This window comes from Astyanax mexicanus, chromosome 12 (genome assembly GCF_023375975.1).
Source record: "Astyanax mexicanus isolate ESR-SI-001 chromosome 12, AstMex3_surface, whole genome shotgun sequence".
Taxonomy (NCBI): Eukaryota; Metazoa; Chordata; class Actinopteri; order Characiformes; family Acestrorhamphidae; genus Astyanax; species Astyanax mexicanus.
In genome coordinates this window covers 14563396-14590301 of record NC_064419.1, presented here as the reverse complement: position 1 = coordinate 14590301, position 26906 = coordinate 14563396, and the positions used below count along the sequence as shown (strand labels likewise).

The 26906-nt window shown below is 39.8% G+C and overlaps 1 protein-coding gene across 2 annotated transcripts; it reads right to left on the bottom strand.

Moving 5' to 3' along the window:
- Window positions 1–1438: 1438 nt before the first annotated feature.
- Window positions 1439–26689, bottom strand: nr2c2 (nuclear receptor subfamily 2, group C, member 2). 2 transcript variants are annotated; one of them, XM_049485670.1, is made up of 15 exons: window positions 26528–26689; window positions 20209–20336; window positions 19504–19614; window positions 19080–19280; window positions 18202–18307; window positions 17869–18048; window positions 17234–17381; window positions 16793–16883; window positions 16512–16642; window positions 16171–16345; window positions 8819–8940; window positions 8589–8728; window positions 8186–8323; window positions 7514–7619; window positions 1439–3295 (listed from the first exon to the last, which is right to left on the bottom strand). In XM_049485670.1, exons 2-15 carry the CDS (start codon window positions 20266–20268, stop codon window positions 3121–3123), a joined length of 1884 nt encoding a protein of 627 aa, XP_049341627.1. In that variant the 5' UTR covers window positions 20269–20336; window positions 26528–26689; the 3' UTR covers window positions 1439–3120. The 2 variants fall into 2 exon arrangements, with proteins under 2 accessions (XP_049341627.1, XP_049341628.1); XM_049485671.1 differs by lacking the exon at window positions 26528–26689 and adding an exon at window positions 25741–26432.
- Window positions 26690–26906: the final 217 nt, after the last annotated feature.

Here is a 26906-nt window from a genome sequence, read left to right as displayed (position 1 = left end):
TAATCCCCTTCTTCCACACTATAGCCATTAGTTTCCATAGAAACTTCAAAACATCTGGTGCACTTTTATATAATCTATATGGAACCCCATTTGGCCCTGGGGCAGAACCTGCCTTTGCAGCCTTCACCACCTCCTGAACAAATTGTAAAATTGCTGCCTATTACTGGTCAACTAAGTTGTTAAGTACAAAAAGTCAATTAAAAAAGAAAAAAAATGCATTAAACAAATTGTTACAATACAACATATGAACTAACCACTTAGCCACTTAGTTCCTTACATTTTGGAAAGTAGCATAATGTATTTTGAAAACCTACTTGAACATTTCAGTTTTTCTACAGTAAACAGGTTTTCTGCAGTAAACATGCTGCATTACCTAAAGTAAGCTGATTGGTTGGTGATCCGATTCCGAAGATACAGAGCTCTGTGTTTAAAAGGTTATAACTGAAGTTTAAAGGCTTTAATATTACATCTGTGGCACAAACATTAAACATTTCTTATTGTTCTGTGTTGATGAAACTAGTAAAGCTTTCAGTATAAAAGTGAGTTTGTTAGACACCAGGGGGCGCTTTCCTGAGTGAGTCCAAAATAAATGGGTTCATATGGAGCATTTGAGCAAAATCAGAGTTTAATCAACGTTTGATATTTTTATACTGAAAATGTACTAATTCCCTCAAAACAAACATCATCAAAGGTTTCATCACTGCAGACGAAAATTTTAAGCTTTTGAATCCCAGTTATAAACTTTTAAACAAGCTGTGGCTGGATCAGCACTTAGTAACAGTAATGCTATCTTTTCTTTTGATTAGAAATGTTGGAAAAATAAATAAATAAATTAGTAAAGTCAATTTTCTTTTCAGAAGAATCATGCTTACAGTGGCGGGTCTATGTAGAAGGTAGACATTAGTAAAATCAAATGATGACACTATAGCTTACAGCTAACCCTTAACAAACCTCAAAATGTAAACAGACCACTCTACTGCTCTCCAAACAACAAACACAGACAACAGGTTGAGTGGACTGTGACACCATCAGTCTACAATACTCAACTTTTTCACAATATTGAAATTTTCTGAGATATTGACTTCTGGGATTTAATTCGCTGTATACCGATGAAAATCAACACAATACTTATAAAAACTGTGTGTAATCAATTTATATATAATTATATGTTTTGGACTGAATTACTAAAATAAATGGACTTTTCAACTTTTAGAAATCACCTGTATATTCAAATTCTGATACGTGAAATCGTAGCCTTTTCAAACAATATCAAAAAATATAATATTAATTAGCACTGGTTTGAGGGATCTATGTAGTAAAATAAGGAACAAAATATCAAAACGCAAATAACTATTTTACTCAGTACCACCACATTTATACTTTTTACTCAACCGTAAGAATTCCTATATCTTAACAGGAAATAAATGAAAAATGGAAATAAAATTGGCTGCTTTTAATTTATTTTTCTCCGGTAGATAAATATGTATTTCTAAGACACAACAATTATACTCCACCTTGATACAGCATTTAATAAAATGCTACCTCATGCACTGCAATGCACTATATATACAAACAAAACTGCTTAACATTTTTATGCCAGAGGAAAAAAAAAAAACTGCTTTACATTAACATGCAATCATTTTAATGAAATTACATGTAGTATAAATCTCATTAAACATGTTACCACAACAGCTTTAAAAACAGTCTTGATGGGGTTTAAACCCAAATATTTAGGTAGGCCATCATACAGTACACATACATTTCAGGTATGTAGCAGATTTTCATAACCACCTTATGGTTGATGCCTCCCCCTCAAAAAGGGCAAAATTATGCATTTCACAATTTCTTATAATATTCATAAGTGCATGACTGTACTTTGAGTACATTTCACAGAAGACACAGCTATCATAATAGCAAATGACAGAAAAGCAGGAAATACATTAAGAAAGAATGGCTTTCAAAAATAAATAAAAAAAACCTTGATGCTTAAAGAAACCAGCTGGTAATAAGGCAGATGCATGTTGTGAGATGTGGAGTAAACTGAAAACTTCCTAGATGTGACTTAAGTCGATAAATAAGTTTACACTAAAAACTGAACATCATCAGTCCATGTTCTAATGAAAAGCCTAATAATGTATCATTAAAATAAATATAAAAATAGGAAGGAATATAAGCAAGATGAATAAGGAAAATGTAAAAAAAAAAAAAAAGTGAAATAAGTTAGCTATACTACTGTAAGCTGATTGTCCGGTTAGCAGAGGTGTTCTGTAATATATCAGTAATATATCAGTAAAATATCAGTGACTCCCCACTCTCTAGTATGGCTACATAAACAAAAAAGGGAAAAAGATTATAGCAGTGAAAGATATTGACTAAATACGCATCAATCATTTTGGGGTCAGATTAAGTGTGAATTTACACTAAAAGGGATTTTTATTAAACAGTTATTCACCAATCACCGGTGTTGCAGTTTAGTCCAAACCTAGCTGCAAACAAAATGCTGCTGTAATAGTGCTACTTTATCAATCAGAGATCTTACTCTGATAAATATTGCAGATTTGATTCAGGGCTTCATGTTTTTTTAAACATTCAGGTTATAGAGACACTGATGCCACTTTTTGCATAGGAAACTCCATCAAGGCTTTAATGATTGTATCTGGATGACTGGCCTTGAGTAACTTTCCTCACTACATTATATGGAGATGCTTACTGAATTACAGCAGACTATATAATAGCCTACCAAAATCCTTAATACACTGTATTAATCTTGTACATGGTGGAAATTGAAAAGTAGCCCTAATGTCTCACAATTCTCTCTGTTGTCTGCAGCTTTTTTCCGTATTGAAATGGAAAAAATAATGCCCAGATAGTAGAACTAAAAATTCCATGATGCACCACTCAGAGAACTACAATGCATCCATCTTAAGTAACATCCACCTTCAGTCAGATGATTTCGCTGCTACGGCTCTTCTGCAGGCAGAGCTTGCTTGCATTAGGAAAACACAAATGTTAAAGAACAAAAAACATTTTTTTATATAACTTTTGCATCCATCAGCATGAAGGCGAAGGAGCTGCAGGATTTAAGTAAGCATCTGCAGGTCCAGAGAGGTCTCGATGTAGTCATGCAGTTGGGCCAGTGATCTGGCTGTTGTAATCTGCAGTCTCCATTTTTAAAATGTAAGGGATGATGCTGTCGATGGGAACGTTTCCGATTAGTCCAGTAAAGAAAAGTTCCTCTGTAATGCTGGAGCACATTAACCTCAGCGCAGGCAGACGCATCAAAGTCCGTGCCAGCCTGTAAATTCAATCAGAACAAGCAACTAATAAGGAAAACGCTGATGTTAGATGAATTAAAAGATTTGTAAGAGAGCAGTGCAAGTTCCCCCAGCAGATTCTTGTTTAATTCTTTAACTTATGTCACAGAAAAATGCATTAATAAGTTTACAAACTTTTTTTCAGAGACAACTAAATTCCTCCCACTAGATCTCTGTGTACACATTGGTTGCAAGACTGCTTTTTTCTACCGGAGAATTAGCAAGGTTACTGGTCTCGTCCTGTATTGCAACCTCACTGCATTAGCACAGTGCTACCGGTTTCTTCTCAATTTCCCATCAGTTACACCACATTAGCATCGAGACATTAGAGAGCATAGAGATCATTAATGCCTCATCCTCCTTCGCTACAAGTTCATCCCGCACCCTGGATACTGACCTCATCCTACAATGTGACCACGGTGTTAGCACACTGATAACCAGCCTTATCCCACATCACTACCAGCCCACCGCAATGTTGGCATTAACCACTTACAGGATCATAAGGTCATCAAGCCCTTTCCTATCGGTTATGTGGCCCCCGAGTACAGTTATCTAATCAAGAAAAACAGACCCAGTTTGATTAGTGAGCGCTCCATGCCGAAATGTGTTCTTTTTTTTGAAATCCACAGGAAAGGTTATCCTTCATGCTCAGAACTTTGGTTTGGTTGCAGTGGAAAAGTGGGCCATGTTTTTGTGAGGACAGACAATACTACAACGCTGGACCATTGTAACAGATACTGTCACATTCAAGGGCGTAGGAGCGGGCTTGATATTGGGGGGGACACATTTGCCAATATGAACCCAAGCCCACCCAATAGTTTCCTAGAACAACATTTGTGGAAATTACTTTTAATTAAAAGTAAATTATTATTATTATAAGGTGATTTTACAACCTAAACATGTTACTCCACATTACAGTTACTGTTGTTAGAAAAAAATATGCATGCAATGTCTGAATTATATACATATGACAAAAATTATCAGTTATCACCTAATATTTAAAATAATATTGTCAATTCTGTTGTATATTTACATTTTCTCCTGCACTCTTATTTTTTTCTACTGAGAGCTCTTCTTAAGATGGTGTTCTTTTATGTAAAAGAATGTAACTTTACGTTTCATAGAGACTTTTATAAACGTCAGGATATGTGGTCTTACTGTGAAATACAAATGAACAGAAGTCACGTTACAGCAGTGTTTCTCTTACATATTCTACTGCATATTAAAACTGTTCTGCATATTCTAGAGCTTCCTCTGGTGGATATACATGATTAATTTAGGCTCCATAGGGGGCTAAAGGATTTTAACAGGTAAACTCAGTAAATGACTGTTTATTAGCTGATCAGGTGGAAAACACTAGTTTAGGGCAGTGATCGGGGTTAAGTAACTGCTTTAAACTACCAACTTAAAGTACTGTACTAAATTCTGGCGATCATCTACATGCAGCTTCTAGATAACTAGTTAGTTAAATCAATTTTCGTTCATTATAGCTCACAGTAAGTCCTGCAATCCTAAATGAATAAACAGTTTGAAAATTAAAGTGATTAGCTGATCAGGTACAGGGAAACATTACATATATATTTTATTTTTTTTCTTTATGCCTGACTCCCAATCTAGCTAATTCCAAAGATAAACTCACTCTCACAGCTGCAGTTTATTAATCACAGTGAGTTTAATCTGTGTGCTGATTCAGAGACGTGTATTTTTAACCAGCTATCAGAAACATATCATCACAGTTTACGTGGTTAGCCTGCCGTTACCTTTTTTTATTTTAGTAAAATCTCCGTATATCCATATCTGTTTTAAAATCAGCTGAAGCTGCTGCGTGTCCCGATCCCGCTGCTAAATCTCACAGCGAGGGGGCGGGGCTTCCCCAACAGCAAACTGCCTCTGCTCCGCGCGCCGCAAAACCAGCAAGCTGATTGGCTGTTTCTACTGAGAGGCGGGACTTAATACCTGAACCAGCTCCGTGATTGGTCCGGTCTGTCTCCTCATTAATAATACACCTGATCTGAGCGAACTGATGTCATTTTTGGGGGGGACAAATCCAACTGTTTCTAATATTGGGTGGGACATGTCCCACCCATCCCCCCCGGTTCCTACGCCTATGGTCACATTGCTATGTTACTCCCAGCCTCTAGGGGTATGAGGGGCATTTTGAAGAGATATTTAATGCAGGTGAAGAAGAAAACAGGTAGGGCCTAGTAGGTTACAAGCCCATTTTCATGGGGCTGTCTAAATACTGCTACCTGAAGCTCTCTTCTTAACCTTTATCAAGGAACTCTATATGTTCCTGAATTGATGTAAGTACTGTGAGATTTGCTAACTCAAGCTGGTAATCATTCATGTTTTTATTCATGTGCATGTTTATGCTAATGCTAAGTGGGTGGTAAGGCCAATGCTAATGGGGTGATAATGCTAATTGCTCATATTAATGTCATGCTGGTGCTAAAGAATGTGCTTAGTAATCTGTGACTAAGTAATCTGTAACTAAGGTCTTATAGTCTGCTAAGGCTAGTGCACCAGTGCGCCTAACTCTGTTTCTTAGGTGTACCAGCACAAATGTTAGGTGCACCCAAATTTTCGAATGCATTGACTAACACCACAGTTTTACAGGTTGACTTCTTTTTAAGCCCTGTCCATCTAGGCAGGATTTACTTGTAAATAATAAACTAACAATCTGGTCAGCATAAAGTTTTTTATTTGAAGCGCAATTCTAAAAGAAAGGTAATATACGGAAAATGTGATTGTGTTTAAAATGCTTTATTAATTTAAGCTTAAATCTCTTAAGATAAATGAAATAAAAATTAATTGTAAAAGTGTAGGTGTTTTAAGGGCTTTAAACCAACAACTAATAGCTCAATATCTTATGGATTATCCTCCATGACCCAAGACCAATTTTATAGTTACTTAAATTACAAAGATTTTTTTGAAAAAAAGTCTTACATGCCAGCGTTTACTCATATGTCTTAAAGAGTAACTACACCATAAGACATTTTTACATTAATAGTTGAAATTTGTTTCACTGCAGTAATAATCTATACCAGCCCTGCTTAAATGCTTACAATTAGATGCAATTATTAAGGTAATTTGGATATTTGACCATATTTTTATCAAAAGTGTATTAAGTAAAGTCAAAATAAAATAAAATTGATTTTCTTTATTGTTCTTGGTTTACAAGTGTAAGTCTACAAGCTGATCTAATGACCTTTATTATGACACTGTTTTAAATAACAGATTGATTTCTAAGTGCTGGTTAGAGTGGGTAGGATCTGTTGTTGGATTATGATTATAAAGATGGCTAACGGCTAACTAGAGATGCTAACCAAGCAACATCAATCACTGTTTTTAACAACAGATGGGTGTTTTTGTGCTGGTTAGTGTTTGTAGATCCTGTGATTTTATAGGATATGTGGATTATGACTATAGTTTACTCCAGTCTGTAGTTAATACCTTTACAACACCAAAGTGCTGCTGTCTGTTCAATGCTAGCTAAGCTAACAGACTGCTGGTATTAATGAAGATGGCTAGCGGCTCACTGGCCATGCTAACTGTATTCCAAGCTAAATTAATTTCTGTTTTCTTAATTGTTGAAAACATGCCTTGGTCAGATTCTGAGTGATGTTGAAGTATAACTATAGCCCAGCATCAGAGAGGAAAGAAAGTGGACATAACGCAACAAAGGATACTTGGACTCTTGAACTTTTTTCTTCTCGACAAACACTGTTTTTTTTTTTTTTCCCCAAATACATCAATTTTTTAACAAACCTCTGGAACACTGGACTTAATGGACAAAGGACTCGTGAGGAAAAACACGTAAATATGGGTTGGCAATGGGTGTATTGAGGGAACAAAGGAGGGCATCTGGTAGTTTGTGTATGAAATTAACCAGGTGATATTTTGTAGCAAAAGATGGGAGCCCACCCTTATTTTTGTTTTGACATATTCCTAAATGCATCGTCTTTAAAGATCCCACTTCCACTAAATCCATCAAACATGTGCAAAACTGATGTGAGAATAAACACAAAATCCCATTTCAGTGCTCTGTGGGGCTAATATTACCTTTCATTAAAATGTTAATAACTGAACATTAACTGCTAAACAGGAACACAACTAGATACAGTTAAAAAACTGCTTTAAAATATCTAATCCCAACCCATTGAATTAAATTAGGATGATGTTGTTATTAAAGACTGTACCTGTAAGTGTCATCTGGATAGGTCTTTTGCACATAGTCCTGCAGCTCCATCTGTGCTTTTTCCTGGAACTTCTCAATCTGACTGCTGCTGTTCAGACCTGGATGATCTAAAAAAGATATATATTTTTAATGAAGTCTCACATCAGTTTGGAACATCTCTTTAAATAAAACAGTTATTGTGCTTTTCTTTGCACTGGTTTAACAGGCTGCCCATTACTTGCCTACAAAAACAGTCAAGACTGGAACCCTTCCTATAACTACTATAGACAGCATGGACATGCCAAAAATCATTGGATAGCAGAGGTCTGATAGTGGATGACAGAGGTAATAGGACATTACCGGTGGTGTCTGGCTGTGTGTGAACAGAAAAGCAACTCTGTCAGAAATTACACCCACGTTCAATGCAGGAGACCACACATGCATATCTCACATGTTCTTTAACTTCCAAGGTGCAAAACAGAGCAATATGTGTACAGTCATTGTACATAGGTGACACGAGTGAATTAACAGAACACATCAGCTTACTAGTATAGAACTGGTGTATACTTTAGTATATCTCCCATATGTGGACAAGAGAGTAAAACATATCTTCAAGAAAGCAGAGAATTGTCACACTTCCATGATACAGTCACTCTTTTACCTTCACAGAAAAAAGCTTGGAAAAGGTGTTTACCTGGACTGAAGAGCACAATGGCTTTCAGGTAGGCATATTCATAGCCATCTGTCTCCAGCTTGACCATGCTGTTACAGAACTCCTGCAGCTTCCAGATGTGCTCCATCACCAGCTTTACACGCTCACTAGACAGCTTGTCTTAAAACAGAAAATTAGTCATTAGTGAACAGGGCTAAAATGTGTACAAGTTATTTAGCTGTATGCTAGTTATCTACAAAGCATCTAAAATCCTATTAAAATCATGTGCAACTCAGTGTTTTGTGGAAATTGGTCAAGTTACAATACAAATCCTTTATATTCATATTACACACAATATATACCTATTTATCTTTTTATACCTTTCAGTATTTATTTACCTTTCAGTCATTCTGTAACAATTGAAGGCAAGCAAGGACAGACCTACCGTCTTGTATACTTGTCTGGAGATGATTGACGATGGCAGCGAGGATAGTAGAGAGACTCATGACCTGAGTGCACTGAGCCAGACCTAATGTGAATAGCTCGTTCCAGCACGCCCGTACCAGAGACGTGTTACACTCCTGCCTACAGTACAAATAAATATGAGTAAACTGCCAAAACACAGTTAAGCACCACGATGCAAACAATTACATACAAGATTACAGTAGCACACACCCGAGAGCAGCGAAGGCTGGTATGGAGCGCGCCCAGTGCATGGATAGAAAAAGCAGACGAGATGCAGACTCGCAAATATAATGTACATTCAGAAACTCAGGCATCGGACTTGGCATCATCAGCTACAAAGGAGAAATGAAGAGAGAGAAACATTCATTCATTTTCTTTTCAAGGGAGTGTAAATGCACACTCACAGCTTGCCTAATCCCTGTAGAACTAACCGACATGGCCCAAACATCGATTTTCGATTTTTAATCAATTTTCTTCCCTACTTAAAATCAAACTACAGATGACAAGTTTTTATATATTTAGTTTTCACTTAAAATGTCTCCTTCATGGTTAAAGTGCAACCAGAAACAAGCAAAAAAACTGTAAGAACATCCACTAACTTTTAGAAAGCTTTCTCCAACACAGTTTAGGTATTGACACAATACACCCTCAAACTTAAAAACTACATAAATAAACACACTCTCGAAAAACAAATAGAAAATATAGCCGCAATCAGCGGGTTCAAGCACCAACTGGCACAATGGTGCCTACTAGAGCATAGGATGGTGATGTGTAAGAAGGTCTACAATAATTGGAGACACCCTGTCTCATTTACAGATTATCAAAAGTCTTTCACATGTTGAGCAGAGGCCTTTTAACATGATCAGTGAAGTTTGTAGAATATTCATTAAGTGAGAAGTTAAGCATCATGGCGCCCCCCGAGGCGGACGTGTTTGCTCGCTCTGCTCGAGTTTGCCGTTTTTATCTTCTTTTTTGGACTTTTTACGCTCTCTTAGCAGTACACAAATGTCGTGCACTGCTAGTATATGACAGACAAACTCTGTTGGACATCGCATCACACAGTAATTTTGGATTTACTGGCTTTATTCCACCGGAGCTGCAACCCATTGTTCGCTCCCACAGCCACCGGCGCCGCCAGGAAGACCCAGCGGCGCCGACCCCAAGCGAGTGCGCTGACCCAAGGAGAGCGCTTCGGAGGCGGCGACGCAGGCGAGGCAAGAGAGGAGGGCTACATGCTAAGCTAAAGGCTCGCGCTAGCCGACCACCGCTGCCCAGCCTCCTGTTAGCTAACGTGCGGTCTTTGGAAAACAAATTGGACGAGCTGAGAGCGAGGATTACATCACAGCGGGAATTAAGAGAGTGCTGCGCTCTTATTTTCACCGAGACCTGGCTCTCAGATAAAGTTCCGGACAGCGCTATTCAGCTAGAGACTCACTCCGTACACAGAGGAGACCGGACTGCAGCCTCCGGTAAGGCTAAAGGGGGAGGTGTGTGTGTGTTTGTAAACAACGCGTGGTGTGGAGACATACAGACCGCTTATAAGCACTGCTCACCAGACGTGGAGTTCATACTGCTGAAATGCCGTCCCTATTATCTACCACGGGAATTTACTGCTGTGTTTTTAGCCGCTGTTTACATCCCTCCGCGGGCTAACTCTACGGCAGCGCTCGGCAAACTCCATGATGTCATCAGCATGCTGGAAACGGCTCACCCTGATGCCGTCTTCATCACCGCAGGGGATTTTAATCAGTGCAACTTACGGACTGTGTTTCACAAACACTATCAACACGTGGACATTCCCACCCGCGACAAGAACACCCTTGACCATGTGTACAGCAATGTACGTGGTGCATTCAGAGCCGGACCTCGCCCCCACTTCGGACAGTCAGACCACATCTCAGTGTTCCTTTACCCAGCCTACAGACAGAGACTCAAACAGGCAAACCCTGTTACCAAAACAGTTAAACTGTGGTCTCTGGAGACTGAGGGCATCCTGCAGGACTGTTTTGCTACAACAGACTGGGATGTGTTTAAAGCTGCAGCCACAATGGAGGACTCCTCTGTCTGCATAGAGGACTATGCTGAGCATGTGTCCGGCTACATCAGCACTTGTGTGGATAACATCGTGCCCACCATACAAGTGAAGAGATTCCCCAATCAGAAGCCCTGGATCAACAGCCATGTACGACGCATGCTGCGTGCTCGCTCTCTTGCATTTAAATCAGGCAATGAGACTGAGTACAAAGCCGCAAAGTACAGACTGAGGAAGGCCATCACAGCAGCTAAGAGGCAGTACAGGCAGAAACTGGATGGCTTCTACTCCACTGCTGACTCCAGGCAGATGTGGCAAGGCCTGCAGCACATCACAGACTACAAGACTACCACCAGCACCTTGAGCACTGCAGACACCCTACCAGATGACCTCAACACCTTTTACACCCGCTTTGAAACACCCAGCACTACCACCGAGAGGCACACACAGCCCTCCACACCCCCCTCCCCCCCTCTGACAGTATCATCAGGCCAGGTATACAGAGCTCTGAGGAAGATCAACCCCCGCAAGGCGGCAGGACCAGACAACATTCCTGGAAGGGCCCTCAGAGCATGTGCTAACGAACTGGCTAACATTTTCAGCTCCATTTTTAATCTTTCCCTCAGCCAGAGTATTGTTCCCACTTGCTACAAGAACACAACTATTGTCCCCCTCCCCAAGAGGAGCCCCCCAACCTGCCTGAATGATTACAGGCCAGTAGCACTCACTCCGATCATTATGAAGTGCTTTGAGAGAGTGGTTCTGGATCACATCCAGTGCAGCATACCGGACACTTTGGACCCCCTGCAGTATGCCTACCGTCCCAACAGATCCACCTCAGACGCTATCGCTGCTGCCCTCCACTACTCTCTCTCCCACCTGGAAAACAAAGACTCCTACATCAGGATGCTCTTTGTGGACTACAGTTCTGCCTTTAACACGGTCATTCCTCACAAACAAACTGTATGTACTCTGCCTGCACCCGACCCTTTGCAGCTGGCTGTTGGATTTCCTGACTGGCAGGCCTCAGTCTGTCAGGATTGGAGACAGGACTTCAGCCAGTATCACCACTTACACAGGCACCCCACAGGGATGTGTCCTCAGCCCTATCCTCTACACCCTGTTCACCCACGACTGTGTCGCTTCCCATAAGGACAACATCATCCTGAAGTTTGCAGATGACACCGCAGTGATAGGACGTATCAGTGGCGGAGATGAAGCGGCTTACAGGAGGGAGGTGACAAGACTGGTGTCATGGTGTGAGGACAACTACCTCGCCCTCAACACAGACAAGACGAAGGAGCTGATAGTGGATATGAGGAGGGAGAGGAGACCTCATCAGCCACTGTTCATCCGGGAGCTTGAAGTGGAGAGGGTGAACAGTTTTAAATACCTGGGCATCCACATCAGTGAGGACTTCACTTGGACATTGAACACCACACAGCTGGTCAAAAAGGCTCAACAGCGGCTGTACTTCCTGAGGAGGCTGAGGAAGTTCAGGATGTCTCCCAAGATACTCTGCAACTTCTACAGCTGTGTTATTGAGAGCCTCTTGACCAACTGTATCACCGTGTGGTACGGCAACACTACTGCGACGGACCGTACACGCCTGCAGAGAGTGGTAAAGACTGCGGAGAAGATAATCAGAACTCCACTGCCCTCTCTGCAGAGCATCTACCACCAGAGAGTCCTCAGGAGAGCTGCCTCCATCCTCAAAGACTCTACCCACCCCCAGCAAGGACTGTTCACTCTTCTGCCTTCAGGCCGGAGGTACAGAAGTGTGAAATGCAAAACCACCAGGCTAAAGAACTCATTCTTCCCCACTGCTACCAGACTCTTGAACCTACCTCAGAAATAACCATTCACATTACTCTCTACACGTTTACATGTCAAGGACATTTCTCAGAGACACATGCTTACTTTACTTTGCAAAATTTTATAATTGCACTACTGAACCTTTTGCACTTTTTTCATATTCCACTGCTGTAGATAACATGTACTTACTTGTAAATAATATCCATACCCCATTACTGCTTTCATGTATATATTTCCATCATGGATGTAAAGTTAACACTAATTAATATTTATATTTTGTTTTTTATTCTTTCTTTATTGTATATTTTCTATTTTTATCTTTATGCGGCATACTTGGCGAGGGGCAAAGAAAGAATTTCATTGTACGAGGAAACTTGTTTCTTACTGTGCACATGACAATAAACTCTTTGAACTTTGATCAAAAGGTGTCTACATGTTATGGTAATTGTTATTGATCAGGAGACTTCAAACTAAATGTGTTGTGGTGTTCAGACTGACCTTTTGACCTTTTCTTGAGGTTTTTGACCACACAAGTTTATATTAACACACGGGAGTTCATTTTCTGACATGACATGTAATTGCAAATTGTTCCAATTCCAGTTCTGAATAAAATGGCGCATCGGGCAACGTATAGCCTGCCAAAAATGCCTGCTGAATGCTGATTGTGTTCAGCCATTTTGATTTATGAAGCTGCCTATTCTATGAACCTTTAGAGTTTGTATAATAGATTCTGGATGCAAAGTTTCAGGTTGCTAGGTTGGACAGTTGCTGAGAAATAGTGTTCCAGATTTAACTGTTGGAGTGAATGGGGCATATATCCGGAAGGACTCATTTGCATATTGGTCAAAATTCCTAGGACTCGTTCGCAAAAGTATGTTTTGCATATTATGCACATTAGCAAAATCTAAGCAGACAAAAGTGCATGGTCCAAATTGAAAAGCTGTAGGTATTGAACAAGGAATCCAGCAAAAAATAACTTTGAATGTAGGTCTTATGGTTCTTGAGTTATTGAGCAAAATGTGAAAAATGAATTTCCTTGTTTATAGCGCCACCGCTTGACCAATTGGTGCCATTTTTATTGTCCGCCGAGACACACTGATCCTACATCTACCTACCAAATTTCATGTCTCTAGGCATTACAGTCTAGGCTGCATATATGCTTTTTCAGGAGGAGGAGGAGAAGAAGGAGAAGAAGAAGAAAGTACAATTTAATATGCTATTAAGTAAAGACTTTTCCCCACTGGGCTTGACTTGCAAAACAAAGTTTTTAATAAATGCTAGTGTAATGAATATGCCCCCTGAATATGCAAAAAATTCTAAACTGTAGTGCATACACAACCCGGTACACAGTTGGAAGATGTGTCAGGGACAGTAGATTGTTTTACTTTGGATGGTGTGCTAGTGCTGCTGCCGCGTTCATTCGCTGGGAGCAGCATTTCACCCACTCCGTGGCACGCTTCTGTTTAAGGTGTTGAATTAAATTAGTTGTGTTGCTCCCCCTTTAAAAGCAAACGGTTTTCGAACACACCTTACAGCGCAGACTTGTTTGGTCTACATTCGACACTGCAAAACCGAACCAATTCCAGATCGTGGAGCTAGTTGCTCCTTTTTCGGGCACAAGCTCTGCCATCATATTATTTGTGTTTGGGGGGGGAGGGGCTAAGCTCACTCTGACCTACAGGAGCCAACAGGGTAGCGTCGATGGTGGAAGTTGAAACTCAGAGGACAAAACAATTTTCATAAAAACAAACTGTAAATTTAAATTAATCGATAAAATCGACATGGAACAGTAGTGAACCTTCCCAGGAGTGGCCGGCCGCCCAAAATTACTGCAAGAGGGCATCGACGACTCACACAAAAGACCCTAAAACAACATCCAAAGAACTGCAGGCCTCACTTGCCTCAGTTAATGTCAGTGTTCATGACTTCACCATCAGAAAGAGACTGGGCAAAAGGAGTTCCTAAACGAAAACCACTGCTGAGCAAAAAGAACATTAAAGCTCTGTCTCAACTTTTCCAGAACGCATCTTGATGATCCCCAAGACTTTTGGGAAAACATTCTGTGGACAGATGAGAAAAAAATGGAACTCTTTGGAAGGTGTGTGTCCCAGTACATCTGACATAAAAGTAACACTGCATTCCAGAGAAAAAACATTATACCAACAGTAAAACATGGTGGTGGTAGTGTGATGGTCTGGGGCTGTTTTGCTGCGTCAGGGCCTGGAAGACTTGCTGTGATAAATGGACCTATGAATTCTGCTGTCTACCAAGAGATCCTGAAGGAGAATATCCAGCCATCTGTTTGTGACCTCAAGCTGAAATGAACTTGGGTTCTACAGCAGGACAATGATCCAAAACACACCAGCAAGTCCACCTCTGAATGGCTGAAGAAAAACAAAATGAAAACTTTGGAGTGGCCTAGTCAAAGTCCTGACCTGAATCTGATTGAGATGCTGTGGCATGACCTTAAAAAGGCCGTTCATGCTCGAAAACCCTCCAATGTGGCTGAATTACAACAATTCTGCAAAGAAAATTGAAGCCAAAATTCCTCCACAACGCTGTACAAGACTCATTGCAAGTTACCGCAAACGCTTGCTTGCAGTTGTTGCTGCTAGGGGTCGCCCGACCAGCTGTTAGGTTTAGGGGGCAATCACTTTTTCACACAGGGCCATGTAGATTTGGATTTTTTTCTCACTTAATAATAAACACCTTCATTTAAAAAAAGAATTTTGTTTTTACCTGTGTTGTCTAATATTTAAATTGGTTTGATGTTCCGAAACATTTAAGTGTGACAAACATGCAAAAAATCTGGAAATCAGGGAGTTGTTGTGGCTGACCTGTGTTTGATCTGTTTATGAATAAAGTATGTTTTTGTTTCTATGGGCAGTTTTAATGCTTTAAATGAGAATATTGTAATGTTCTGAGTTCAACAGAGATTTAATGGAGGAAATACACTTAACATGCTAGTGCTTATTCTAACCTACCTTAGACAAAGAAAACACCATCAGCTGTATGTGAATGCACACAAGAGTGAGAGTGTGTGTTTGAGTTAGAGAGTGAGAGACTCTGAGAGTCTTTAGTACAGTGAAGGTGTCTCGACAGTGCGGATGAAATTATTGTATGGTTTGATAGCAAGAGGTAGTTTGCTGGATTAGTGCTGTAAACAGCATGACAGCACGAGCAGCCACGAACACTTCCACATACAAGGTTGGAACAACATGAGGGAAATGTGAGTTAAACGGTATGCATACACAGAACATGGAATTGTCCATGAGTCATAGGAGTTTAAAATGTGTAGCTGTTTGGCAAAATGCATAGCGATGCATAATCGATTTTTAGTGTTTGTGAATCGATTCAGAATTGTCCATGTCAAGATGCATCTAAGCGTTGGAAATTTTCCCACCCTTAGCTAGAGGGATATAAAGCCGCCCAGCATTGAACAAGTCAACCGTGAACTTTTGTCCATATTATGCAGACGTCTTTAAATTAGGGCTTTAAATCATGTTTCTCATCCTGGTCTTTGCAATGCTTGGTAGGTGTAAAATTACAATACATTAATTGTTACTTTAACTTTCAGTTAAAACAAAATCCACAACTGGAAACTAAAGTCAAGTTTGAGATTTGAAGAGCTAGGAATTGTGGATAATCTATGGATAATTTACTAGATAGATAGCAGCTGGTTTGCTAGCAGTGTGAAAGTTCAGTCTGTACTAACCTTAAAGCTGACGTGCGTGTCCGTAAGTAAAGGACCCTCCACTTCTATAAGAGGTGTAACCTGATCTCTGCTGATCACCTGTATTGTGGCCCCGCCTACACAGTCAGCCTCTGAGAGGTTCTGCCCCTCACCTACCTCATTGGGGTTTAACGCTTTGGCCAGAGTGTCAAAGGCACTGTGTTAAAAACATAAACACATTTTATAGTCAACACAACGTCATCACACACATCTCAACATGCATTTCAGATTTTTACATTATTTTTTATAACAAATTTAAATCAATTTTAAATAAATACATTGTCAACCCACTGAAAAATCCAACACACACACACACACACTACCGTGTAATTTTACTGGCTGACTCCTCCTGCTGGCTGTCTGAGGTATCTCCATTATTGAGTGAGTCATTAAGGTTTGCCAGTGACGTCACCACATTAGCCAGCGTGCCCAGATCGCCGTGACCCGTCTCTGCCTGAGGGTCAAAGTGTTAAAGAAAATTTAACTAGGTTTCAAAAGACTCTCAATGTATAATGTAAATAAATCCACAAGAAGATGTATTATCTATTAGCATTTACATTAAACAAAACACATTAATATTCTTTAATTATTATAATTATGTTACCTTAGTGTCTGTTGCAAGGAGTAACGTGCCATCAGCCTGGATGAGAGGCTGCTGAATATTCACCAGCATCCCAGGGTCCAATAACCCTGACCTACCGAGATGACAATATTGACAAAATTAGCCAATCAGGACATTTGATACTAAAAGCTTACAAACAGACATTTGGGGGCCGGTTTCCCAGACAGGGAAGCCTAGGCTTTGACTAGACAGCAAAAAAAAAAAAAAATAATAATAATAATAATAAATATATATATAATAAATATATATATATATATATATATATATATATATATATATATATATATATATATATATATATATATTTGATCCCAGTCTGGAAATCCCACCCTTCTGTGTATAAACTGTGTCTGTGTTTTAGAGCCTGCTAGGTTAGTCAAACTGTGGTCTATTAAGGCACATACATCTGACCATGGGTTTTACCGTGAGCCGTCTTTCTCTGTGATAAAGGTAGGCGTTGCTATGAGAGGACTTCGTAAGTCTTTTCGGATATAGATTTTCTCAGTAGAGGCAGCGCAGTTAGCGGGCTTCTCTCTGGGCAGGTCTAACGGCTTCCTTTCACTCTGTACAGCTGCAGCATCAAAAACACACAGTCACAACCTTAAAACATATTAAACAGTAATATAAACTGTTATAAAGCAACACTGAATAATAAATTGATCAGTCAGAGCCTGTGGGATTTGCTATGTTTCAAATACTGCTTCTGTTTAGACCATTGTGAATATGTTTAGGGCTAGGCAAAAACTTGTATATCCATAAGTTTAAAAGAGAAATGATGACATAAGATTTATATTATGATAAAACTTTCATTAGTGTATGTTTGTTACACCAAAACACAGCATGCTGTCTATTTAAAAAGTAAATATACAACTATATCAAAGTAACACATTTTTTAAATAAACGTATAAACTGCACTTTAAGATGCTCCTCCTTTAATTACTGTGTCCCTACTGCATAACTTGTACAAAACAAATATTTTGGAACATATCAATATTTACGACACATTGCCCAGCCCCAATGCTCGATTAAAAAGAAGTGTGTGGGGGAAAAAAACGCACACTCCATCTTCATGCCCATCTCAAGGCACTTTCTGAGGCGGCAGAACTGGCAGCGGTTGCGATGATGCTTGTTGACCACACAGTCTTGGTTACTACGGCAACTGTATGTCAGACTCTTCCTGACACTTCGCTTGAAAAAGCCCTTACAGCCCTCACAGCTCACTGCGCCATAGTGCCTCCCTGTGTAAACACACGCACACAAAGGAATGAACATTAAAAGGGCATTAAAGGCATCTCGTTACTATTAGAAGAGTAATAATGTCTGTGTGCATTACTAGTGATAGGGTTGAAAGTGTTGGGTATGTATGTCATATTGTAAGTCTGTGTTTCTACCTGAAGCTTTATCTCCACAAACCACGCAGTACTCTACAGGCTGCGGTCTGCCCACCTCTCCACCTTTACCCAGTAGCCTCTCCACTGACACAGCATCTGCAACAAACTGCAACACAAAGAGAAAAGTCACCCACAATGCAAAGCACTGCAGAGCACAAACATGGCAGGGCGGATAAACTGCATGTTTAGAATAATGCAGGAGGTAATAATGCAAAACATATGGTAAAAATTGAATCTATTGTCTATATGTTAAAACCTAAGGCCATACTCAATAACTGCGAATAAAGTTTGTCCATTAGTGAATTTTTGGAAAAGAAAGTACAACTGATTTTGTTATAAATGTTTGCACTGAGAGCAGACAGTAACATGCATTAAAAGTTGCAGGTTACTGGACAGTGCAAAGGACTATTTTTGAAAGAAATGTAATATTTTAAAATATTCTGTTATTAAAAAGCACTTGAACTGCTTTAATACAAGTCATGAGCAAAGGGTTAAGACAGCATTATAAGATTTTCAAAAACTGCAAACTAGCATCGTAAACGTAAGTAGGAGGGATTCTGCTTCCTAAGTTCATTTTGTACCATGTTGGGTTGATGAAATGTCATTTATAGCCCTTCGTTTTACTTTAAGCAACATTCTATAGTGTTTTTATTTTACAATAACAACAAATAACTTTCTAGCTACACTGGTCTTGACATGTGGCTAACTCCATCATATAACTTTGGAGAAGTGGGCCGCAGTGCTCGCAAAAGCTGTTGCCTTAGTTGACAAATCTTGCACTTCCAATTCCAGTTCTGTGTCTCTCAGCTTGTCTAGAAAAGCGTGTGTTCTGGGCTGGCTCGCAATGTTTTTAAACTTGTGTGTTTAGAAATGGTCACCTGTATTCGGCCAGGAACGAGACTGTCGGCCGTAGTAAAGATGAGCTGTTTTGTGCTAGGGCTATCTGGGGATGCTAGGATAACTTTGCCTGCTGGTGTGCCATCATGAGCAGCCAGAATAAACTGCTGCTTAGAAACACTGGCAGGATCCACCGTCGTCACAATCTGGATCTTTTGGCCTGTCTGCTGATCAGTCACAATCTGTATGAAAAAGAGCGAAAGAAGTATAACCTATTACAGTGAATATTTTTCTACAGGATTAGTACTAATTTGGAAATAAGCACAGAAATGTTTTATATATGCATTTTTACATGTATATTAGTTTTGTTACATATTTATTTACTGTATGACTCCATGTGTGGAAAATGAATGACAATACTCACCATCCTCTTTAACACAGTAAGACAATGCAATGTGAGTGTACCTGAATTCTCTGTGGTGTGGTGACAGAGGGGTCAGTCGATATGATCTGAATGCGCTGAGGAGAGGCATTCATCACTGGGCTGTCTGAAGGGGAAGACTGCATCTGTAAAGACTTACACACATACGCAAAAGCAGGATTTAATCACATCATCATTTACGTCACATTCACACACATCAAATGGGGCAAGACGCTGTCTTGGTAAACTCTCCCTTTAAGGGTCAACTGCAGTGTTTCCATGGTGACCAGTCATCCTACATGCGGAACCCGCATGGTAAAACCAAATCTATCACAATGCATTGCACACAACATCAGCTGAAATGTGAATAAAACTGAATGTTTTTTTGATATCAGGTAAAGAAATTCAGCCACACAGATATTATGTCTGTATGGGGATGCTCTGTACTGGTGTAGCCGATTACATAACAATATATTTCATGGTGTAAATATACTATATGAAAACGTTTATGCTGGAGATATGACACTACACTGAATTTTTATTAATTTCAAGAGTACACTATTAAAACATTATACGAAAATTATAATAACTATATGTACGATACAGTATGGAACTCCCTAGCTTGCTAAACAATGAAATTATTACTTTTAAACAAACACACAAATTTTGTTCAACGTGTTGTATCAGTAGATTCATTAATTTATATTTTAGTACAATATTTATTGATTTATTTGTTTATCATCACTCACCTCTGCAACCTGCTCAGTGGTCACTATCTGCTGAGCCAGCACCTCCAGACTGGTTGTCATGGCGATATAAGGTCATTATTGGTGTCTGACTGGACCAATGCCAGTGCCTCATTTGTTAACAGTCCCACCTGTACACATTTTGGAACAATATATTATTGTTTAACTAAATTTTTATTGTCTGCCATTTATTAAAAATGCATAGAAACTATCGCAGTGTCCTACAGGATTAAGTTCCCAGACAGGGATTACACCTAGACAATAATATTTTTGCTTATGATGATTTTTATACTATGATAGTTTCCTTAATATTATAAAAAAAACAATCACCCTACTGACAGTTTCACAATATGATGAATCATAACATCTGTATCAGGATACTGTATCAGGATACAGTTTATGCCAATGCACTGAAATAAACGTCCTAATAATAGGTTTATCCCTATTTGCTCTAATAGGGATAATGGAAAGAGCACCTGCTTCTTAATAGGAAATACTTTACACTACTTGTTTGAACACTATTGTAAAGATTTTATTGCATGCAGCATAATTGTGTGGCATTCTTGTGGTAAGATACTGATTATGGATGATTAGTTCTGGATCACGTGCCAAAATTAACGGATAGAGCTCCATCTATGCAGAGAACACTGCACTGTTCAAAAAATGTAAAGCTGATGCTTGGCACTGGGCCAAGAATACTGCACTTGAATGTAGTTGCACCAATGTGTCCCATACTAATTAGCAGTTTGCTTTGATATGGAGATTACAAAATGTGTGTGTGTGTGTGTGAATCTTAATCTAAGTCTACTTAAAAGCAGTGTTTCCAAAAGATATTATACAGTAATGGCACTGTGTAGTATTGGCACTATGCAGTTTTGGCAAAGGGCAGTATTGGCACAGTGCTGTAGTATTAGCACTGTTTAGTAGTCTTAGCACTGTGAAGTATTAGCACTGTGTAGTATTGGCACAGTGCAGTTTTGGCACTGTGTATTAATATTAGCAAAGTGCAGTAGTATTGGCACAGTGCAGTAGTATTGGCACAGTGCAGTAGTATTGGCACAGTGCAGTTGTATTCGAACAGTGCAGTATTAGCCTTTGCAGTAATATTTGCACAGTGTGGTAGCATTAGTACAGTGCAGTATTAGCACTGTGCAATAGTATTGGCACTGTGCAATAGTATTGGCACTGTGTAGTAATATTAGCACAGTGCAGTATTAGCAGAGTGCAGTAAAGCACTGTGTAGTAGTATTGGCACAGCGCAGTACTGGCACTGTGTAGTATTGGCACAGAGCAGTATTGACACAGCACAGTATTGGCACCGTGCAATAGTATTGGCACTGTGTAGTAGTGTTAGCACAGTGCAGTATTGGCACAGCGCAGTAATATTGGCACAGCGCAGTAGTATTGGCACTGTGTAGTAGTATTAGCACAGTGCAGTATTAGCAGTAGGGCTGTGACGATAATTTTATTACCGCAATACCGCGGTTATGGGACGTCACCGCGGTGATGAGCTCATTACCGTCATTACCGCATTTTTTTATGGCTGTCAAATCTGATTGACTGCGTTTTGAGCGGTAAAATGCTCCATATAAGCACAACTGTGGTGAATTCAGTATTAATATGTCAAGTGTAAGTCCTACACTATAGGGCTGTGCAATATATCAAATATATTTTGATCGCGATAGATATTGGCGCACTGGCGCGGCAGCGAATGGGTTAAGCAAAACGCGGTGCGTGGTACTCATTGAGGTCAGAACAGCTCTGGAGTCTCCTGCTCACTTCGTCTCCATTGAGGCTGCTGAAGAGAGTGAAGATTAGCAGCACTAATATTGGCTCGGAAATGGAAGCTACAGGGCAGGCTCAGTAAGTTGAGAAAAAAGGAAGAAAAAGACTCAGAACAGAAGAGAATCATCTGCAAGATTTGCCGGAAAGTGGTGTCTGCACCTCTCGCCAACACATCAAACTAATTCACCCACCTCAAGGTAAACCATAGAGCCATGTAAGGTGTTCCGTGGTCACATTTTGAGAAAGTAAAATATATTAATTCATTGTCTGGCTGCTGGCTGTTCTGCGTGAGCACCGCGGAGAACGCGCGGCATTGCGCCTCAGTCTTGGTAAAAATAGTAAGGTTGGTTGAAGTGTAGTTCAAACAGCAAAGCAATGATATAAAACTATAACCACCATCTTTACTGAAATGTTGTTATCTGACCAGGTCTGAGGTAAAATGCGCTGCGCCTTGTCTCTTTCACAGCACGCGGAACTGAGTTCAGAACCGCTACAAATATAACCATATGAAACTCAGTTCAGATAAATAAACTTCAGATGAGTAAGGACACGTAAAGTGAAACAAAAATTGTCAAACATAAAGGACAGGTTTCTATTATTTTAAAATGGAACTAATGTCTTTTTTTTGGTCGGTTGTCTCTTGCGAGCCGATTTCTTAACGTCACGACATTTTAATCAACATATTATATGACGCGGGTCCCGTCAGGATATCTTGCGGCACAGACAGAACTGAATTGTTATTGGCGGGAACAGGAGTTTAATCAATCCAGAGGATGTGGGAGCACATTAATAAATAGTTAAGAAAATTGTAATAATCACGCAGTGATTCTCATGCACGCAACAAAAAAAACCCTAAGCACAAAAAAGGAGCGGAGAATGGACCGACACGCGCACACACACACCGATTTTTTTTTTTTGTAATGTGGTAAGAAACGTGACCGCACTATTCAGCGCGGTTTTAATAAATATTTTTTTTTATTTTAAGCACTAAATGTAATTTATTAAATTTATTTAGGACCGCGGGGCAGGTGCGGCAAAACTGTGTATGTGGCGGGCTGATGCGGGATTAAAAGAAGGATTTTTTTTGCGGAACGGTAACGGGACAAAAAAGAAATGATGTCTGAATTAATTTCCTCCAATCGAATATAATTTAACATGGTTTAAGAATATAAAATAATTTATAAACAAACGAAATATTTAATATTGAGCTAATAGCCCAAGTGCAAAAATACAAAATCTGTAATACTCTGCACTGCACAATTCAAACGAAATAGCCGTAACGCAGCTGCGCTCCTGCCCTGCGATGCAGCCAAAGCCTGGTGTGAGGCAGCAGAAATTCTGGGGTGAAAACTACATAACTACACAACATAAGGAGACATAATGCACTCCAAATATTCAGGAGGGAAGTGAAATAAATGATACTGTACAGATATAATCTGTATCTAGTAGATATTTAATGAGAAATAAGAAGAGTGTGAATAAAAAAAAAAACAGACGCCTATCACAGACTTCTTGAGCCTTGAGCCCGAACGGCCCGAGGAAAGGGGTGAGAAATATATTTTTTTCGGGGCCGGGGGTCAGTGGAAAATTTTGCTGTGGATTAATTCGTCTTTTTTTTTTTAAACGAATATTAGAATATTCGCTACCAATTACTGCCGAATATCCTGAGCTCAAAACCGCTATTCGGGCCAGCCCTAAAATAGATCTATGGATGGAGAAGGGGGAGGCGGACAAGCTCCTCCTTCAAAAAGTCTGCACGGAAAAAGACAGGTTAGCTGTACAATGACGAATTATACAGGCAGCATATGTTCACTTGTTATGCTGTATTTATGGTTTATGTAGAGGTTGTATGTAGGCTGTATGGTTTGAAGAATAAAGATTTGTTACCAATAAATTTGCGTTGTTTTTTTTTTTGTGGGGGGGGGTGGGGGGGGTGGGGGGGGGTCTCGCGGTTAACCGCAATATCGCGGTGATGCGTTAGTTTTTTACCGCGGTTATAAAAAATCAATACCGCCCCAGCCCTAATTAGCAGAGTGCAGTATTAGCACTGTGTAGTAGAATTGGCACTGTGCAGAATTGACAAACTGCAGTACTAGCACTGTGTAGTGGTATTGGCGCAGAGCAGTATTGGCACAGTGAAGTATTGGCACAGCACAGTATTGGCACAGAACAGAATTGGCAGAGAACAGTATTGGCACTGTGTGTAATCCCACTGTTTAATTTCTAAATTTCTAAATCCCACCTTTGATGAATAGGGTTGCAACGATTAGTCAATATAAACGACAATGTCGATTATAAAAATTTGTCGTCTCCAAATTGTTGACATCATTAATTTGTAGCACTACACAAATTAGTGTGGACAATTACTGTGGATAAAAACACAATCGGTGAAGGGTAATGGGCTCAATCACACAGATTAAAATTAACTCGCTCTGCGCCCAAACACAACAGATTACACATTTCCTCACATAATAGCAGCACTTTCAAGGACATTTCTACTGCATTTAAATTTCATGTTTAGCTGTTTCTATCATTTTGAACTAAAAGAGAAATCTAGAAACAGGAGCCATACCCACACCAAGAAAATATGGAGGGTATGGCAGAAATAATCGTTGACTAATCAACCAATCGACAAATAATCAACAGAATAGTCGACTAACAAAATAATTAATAGTTGCAGCACTATTGATGATCGAATCGCACTTGCCAGAAGGTACAGTATCGTCTTGCATATTTCCAAGCGTTTCTATTTTTACACTGTTCCCAGGGCTCCGATCTCGTGCCCGGGGCAGAGTAAACAGAGGCCAGCTGGGAATACGTGAACAAACCAGCTCAGGTTAATAACATTATTTAATAATAGTGCTTACGTGACATGCTCTTGTCACATTTATCATTTATCATTTTTGGGAGCATTTTACAACAAAGACTGGTGGTGTTAGAAGCGCTAACTCGTTTGTACTAGTAAATATTAAAATTATAGACCTTTAATAATTATGTAATTGTGGGTCATTATATCTAATAGATATATCTACACACACACACACACACCAGTCATTCATTTTACATGTCATTTTACATGTCTGTAAATGAATTATGAATAGTATCTTCGCTCATTTATTATATTTATAACATATTTTTGACTAGATGTAATGAGCATTTTGAATATGGCTAGTTTTAAATCTCTATAATATTAATTGTGGTTATACACTATTTTTCACTGCTAATAATTACATTATTGAGGTCTAAAACTAGAATTAGTATAGACACAGTGTTGGTAAAAGCAATAACAATTTCAACCAGTCAATTACTTAAAGAAATTACATATACCTGTAACTGAAATTGTTATATGAACCTTGCAATTACAGACCCTAAAATACTAGTTTTAAGTGAGTAAAATTCCATGTAAATCTGTAGTAACATATGACCTATAGAACATTAAGCATATACTAATAAGGCGAATCAGAATGTTTTTTATAAAGCTATAGATATGATATTATCACAAGTGGTATTGCATCATATACAGTGAGTATCGTGAGTGATATTTCGATCAGAAACCCATATCTTGATGATAGCAGTCTTAAAAGCAGTGAAACATTAATACTATTAATTGAATTACTAAAATTTATGCAATTTTTAAACTGGCGTAATCAAGATCAGTATCAGTAGGGTAATTCCATGAGTGTGAAATTAAAAGGCTCGTTTTAAAGCGAAGCTCTGAGGAGTTAGTAAGCTGCGTGGCTAAAGACCCACCGTTATAACGGTAGTTCAGGACAGCAGAGTGTGAGAGAGTGTGTGTGTGTTTCATTCCGGTAGAATTAGATAACCTATCTAAACAAATCTCTACCGTAAGTGTTTATTAGTGTTATAACTAATTTACTAAAGTATTTAACGTTAACTGGTTATGTGAGGAGACAGTATAACTGAGCGCTCACACAACCCACAGCTCATCAAGTGTTTAGTTAAAAATGTCACAAAATGGAGAAGCTGTCTAACAGCCGTCAGCGTCAGGATACAAAACCCGAGGCTGAATTAAATCAGTTCGTTCAGCTAAAATAGAGATAGTCTGGTTTTCATTTAGCCGCAATGGAGCATCCCGGCGGCCCGCGGCAGGTCTGGGGTTTTTAGCGCTGCGGAGAAAACCCAAAAAAGCCGCCGCGCTGCAGGAAGGCAAAGGTAAAAGGCCGAGTTCACTGCGCTAGGCTAACATGCTAACCTAGCCTAGCTGGCTAACAGGCTACACTCCGTTATAGCGCTGGGGTTCCTCCCCGGAGCGCACGGCTGATCCGCGGGCGGATCAGCTGAGGGAGAAATATATACGCGGCTATGATTTTCGCGGACAAGCGGTAAACTCAGCCTGCAGCCGCCGGCTGGTTTATTCTTCCGCGAAAGAAGAAGCTGCAGCAGCAGCGCCACCTCGGACCGTGCCCCCGCTCGGGCCTGCCGTTACCGGGCTTTCTGTGCACGAGCAAACTGACCGCGCTTATTATTCCGCAGATTTTTGAACTGCATTATTCCGCAATAAAACTCACGTACTTACCTCGGATTAGGACAAAAGCAGGCGCGCCCGCGGTGTTTCAAACCAATTATTTGTTATTGTTTTTTGCACTGTGAAAGGTCATAGTTCGTGACCCCGTTTCGGCCTGTTGGGAGGAGTGTGTGTATGTGTGTGTTTTTTTTTCCCTCGTTTCTCTGCGCTCGTGCAGCGGCGGCTCCGGCAGACTAACGCAGACAGACGTCACCCTTTTGCCTCCCTGAGAGAGCGCTGATTGGCTGAGGCTCGCGTCTGTCAGACCTCCATTAGTTTAGTAGAGCGACGATTGGCCCGTGAACACGCTGTAAACATTTCATCTTTTGTTTGAATAAGTCCGTCATTTGTAGGCTTGTATAGCTGTTATAAAAATTAGCTGCTAGTTGTG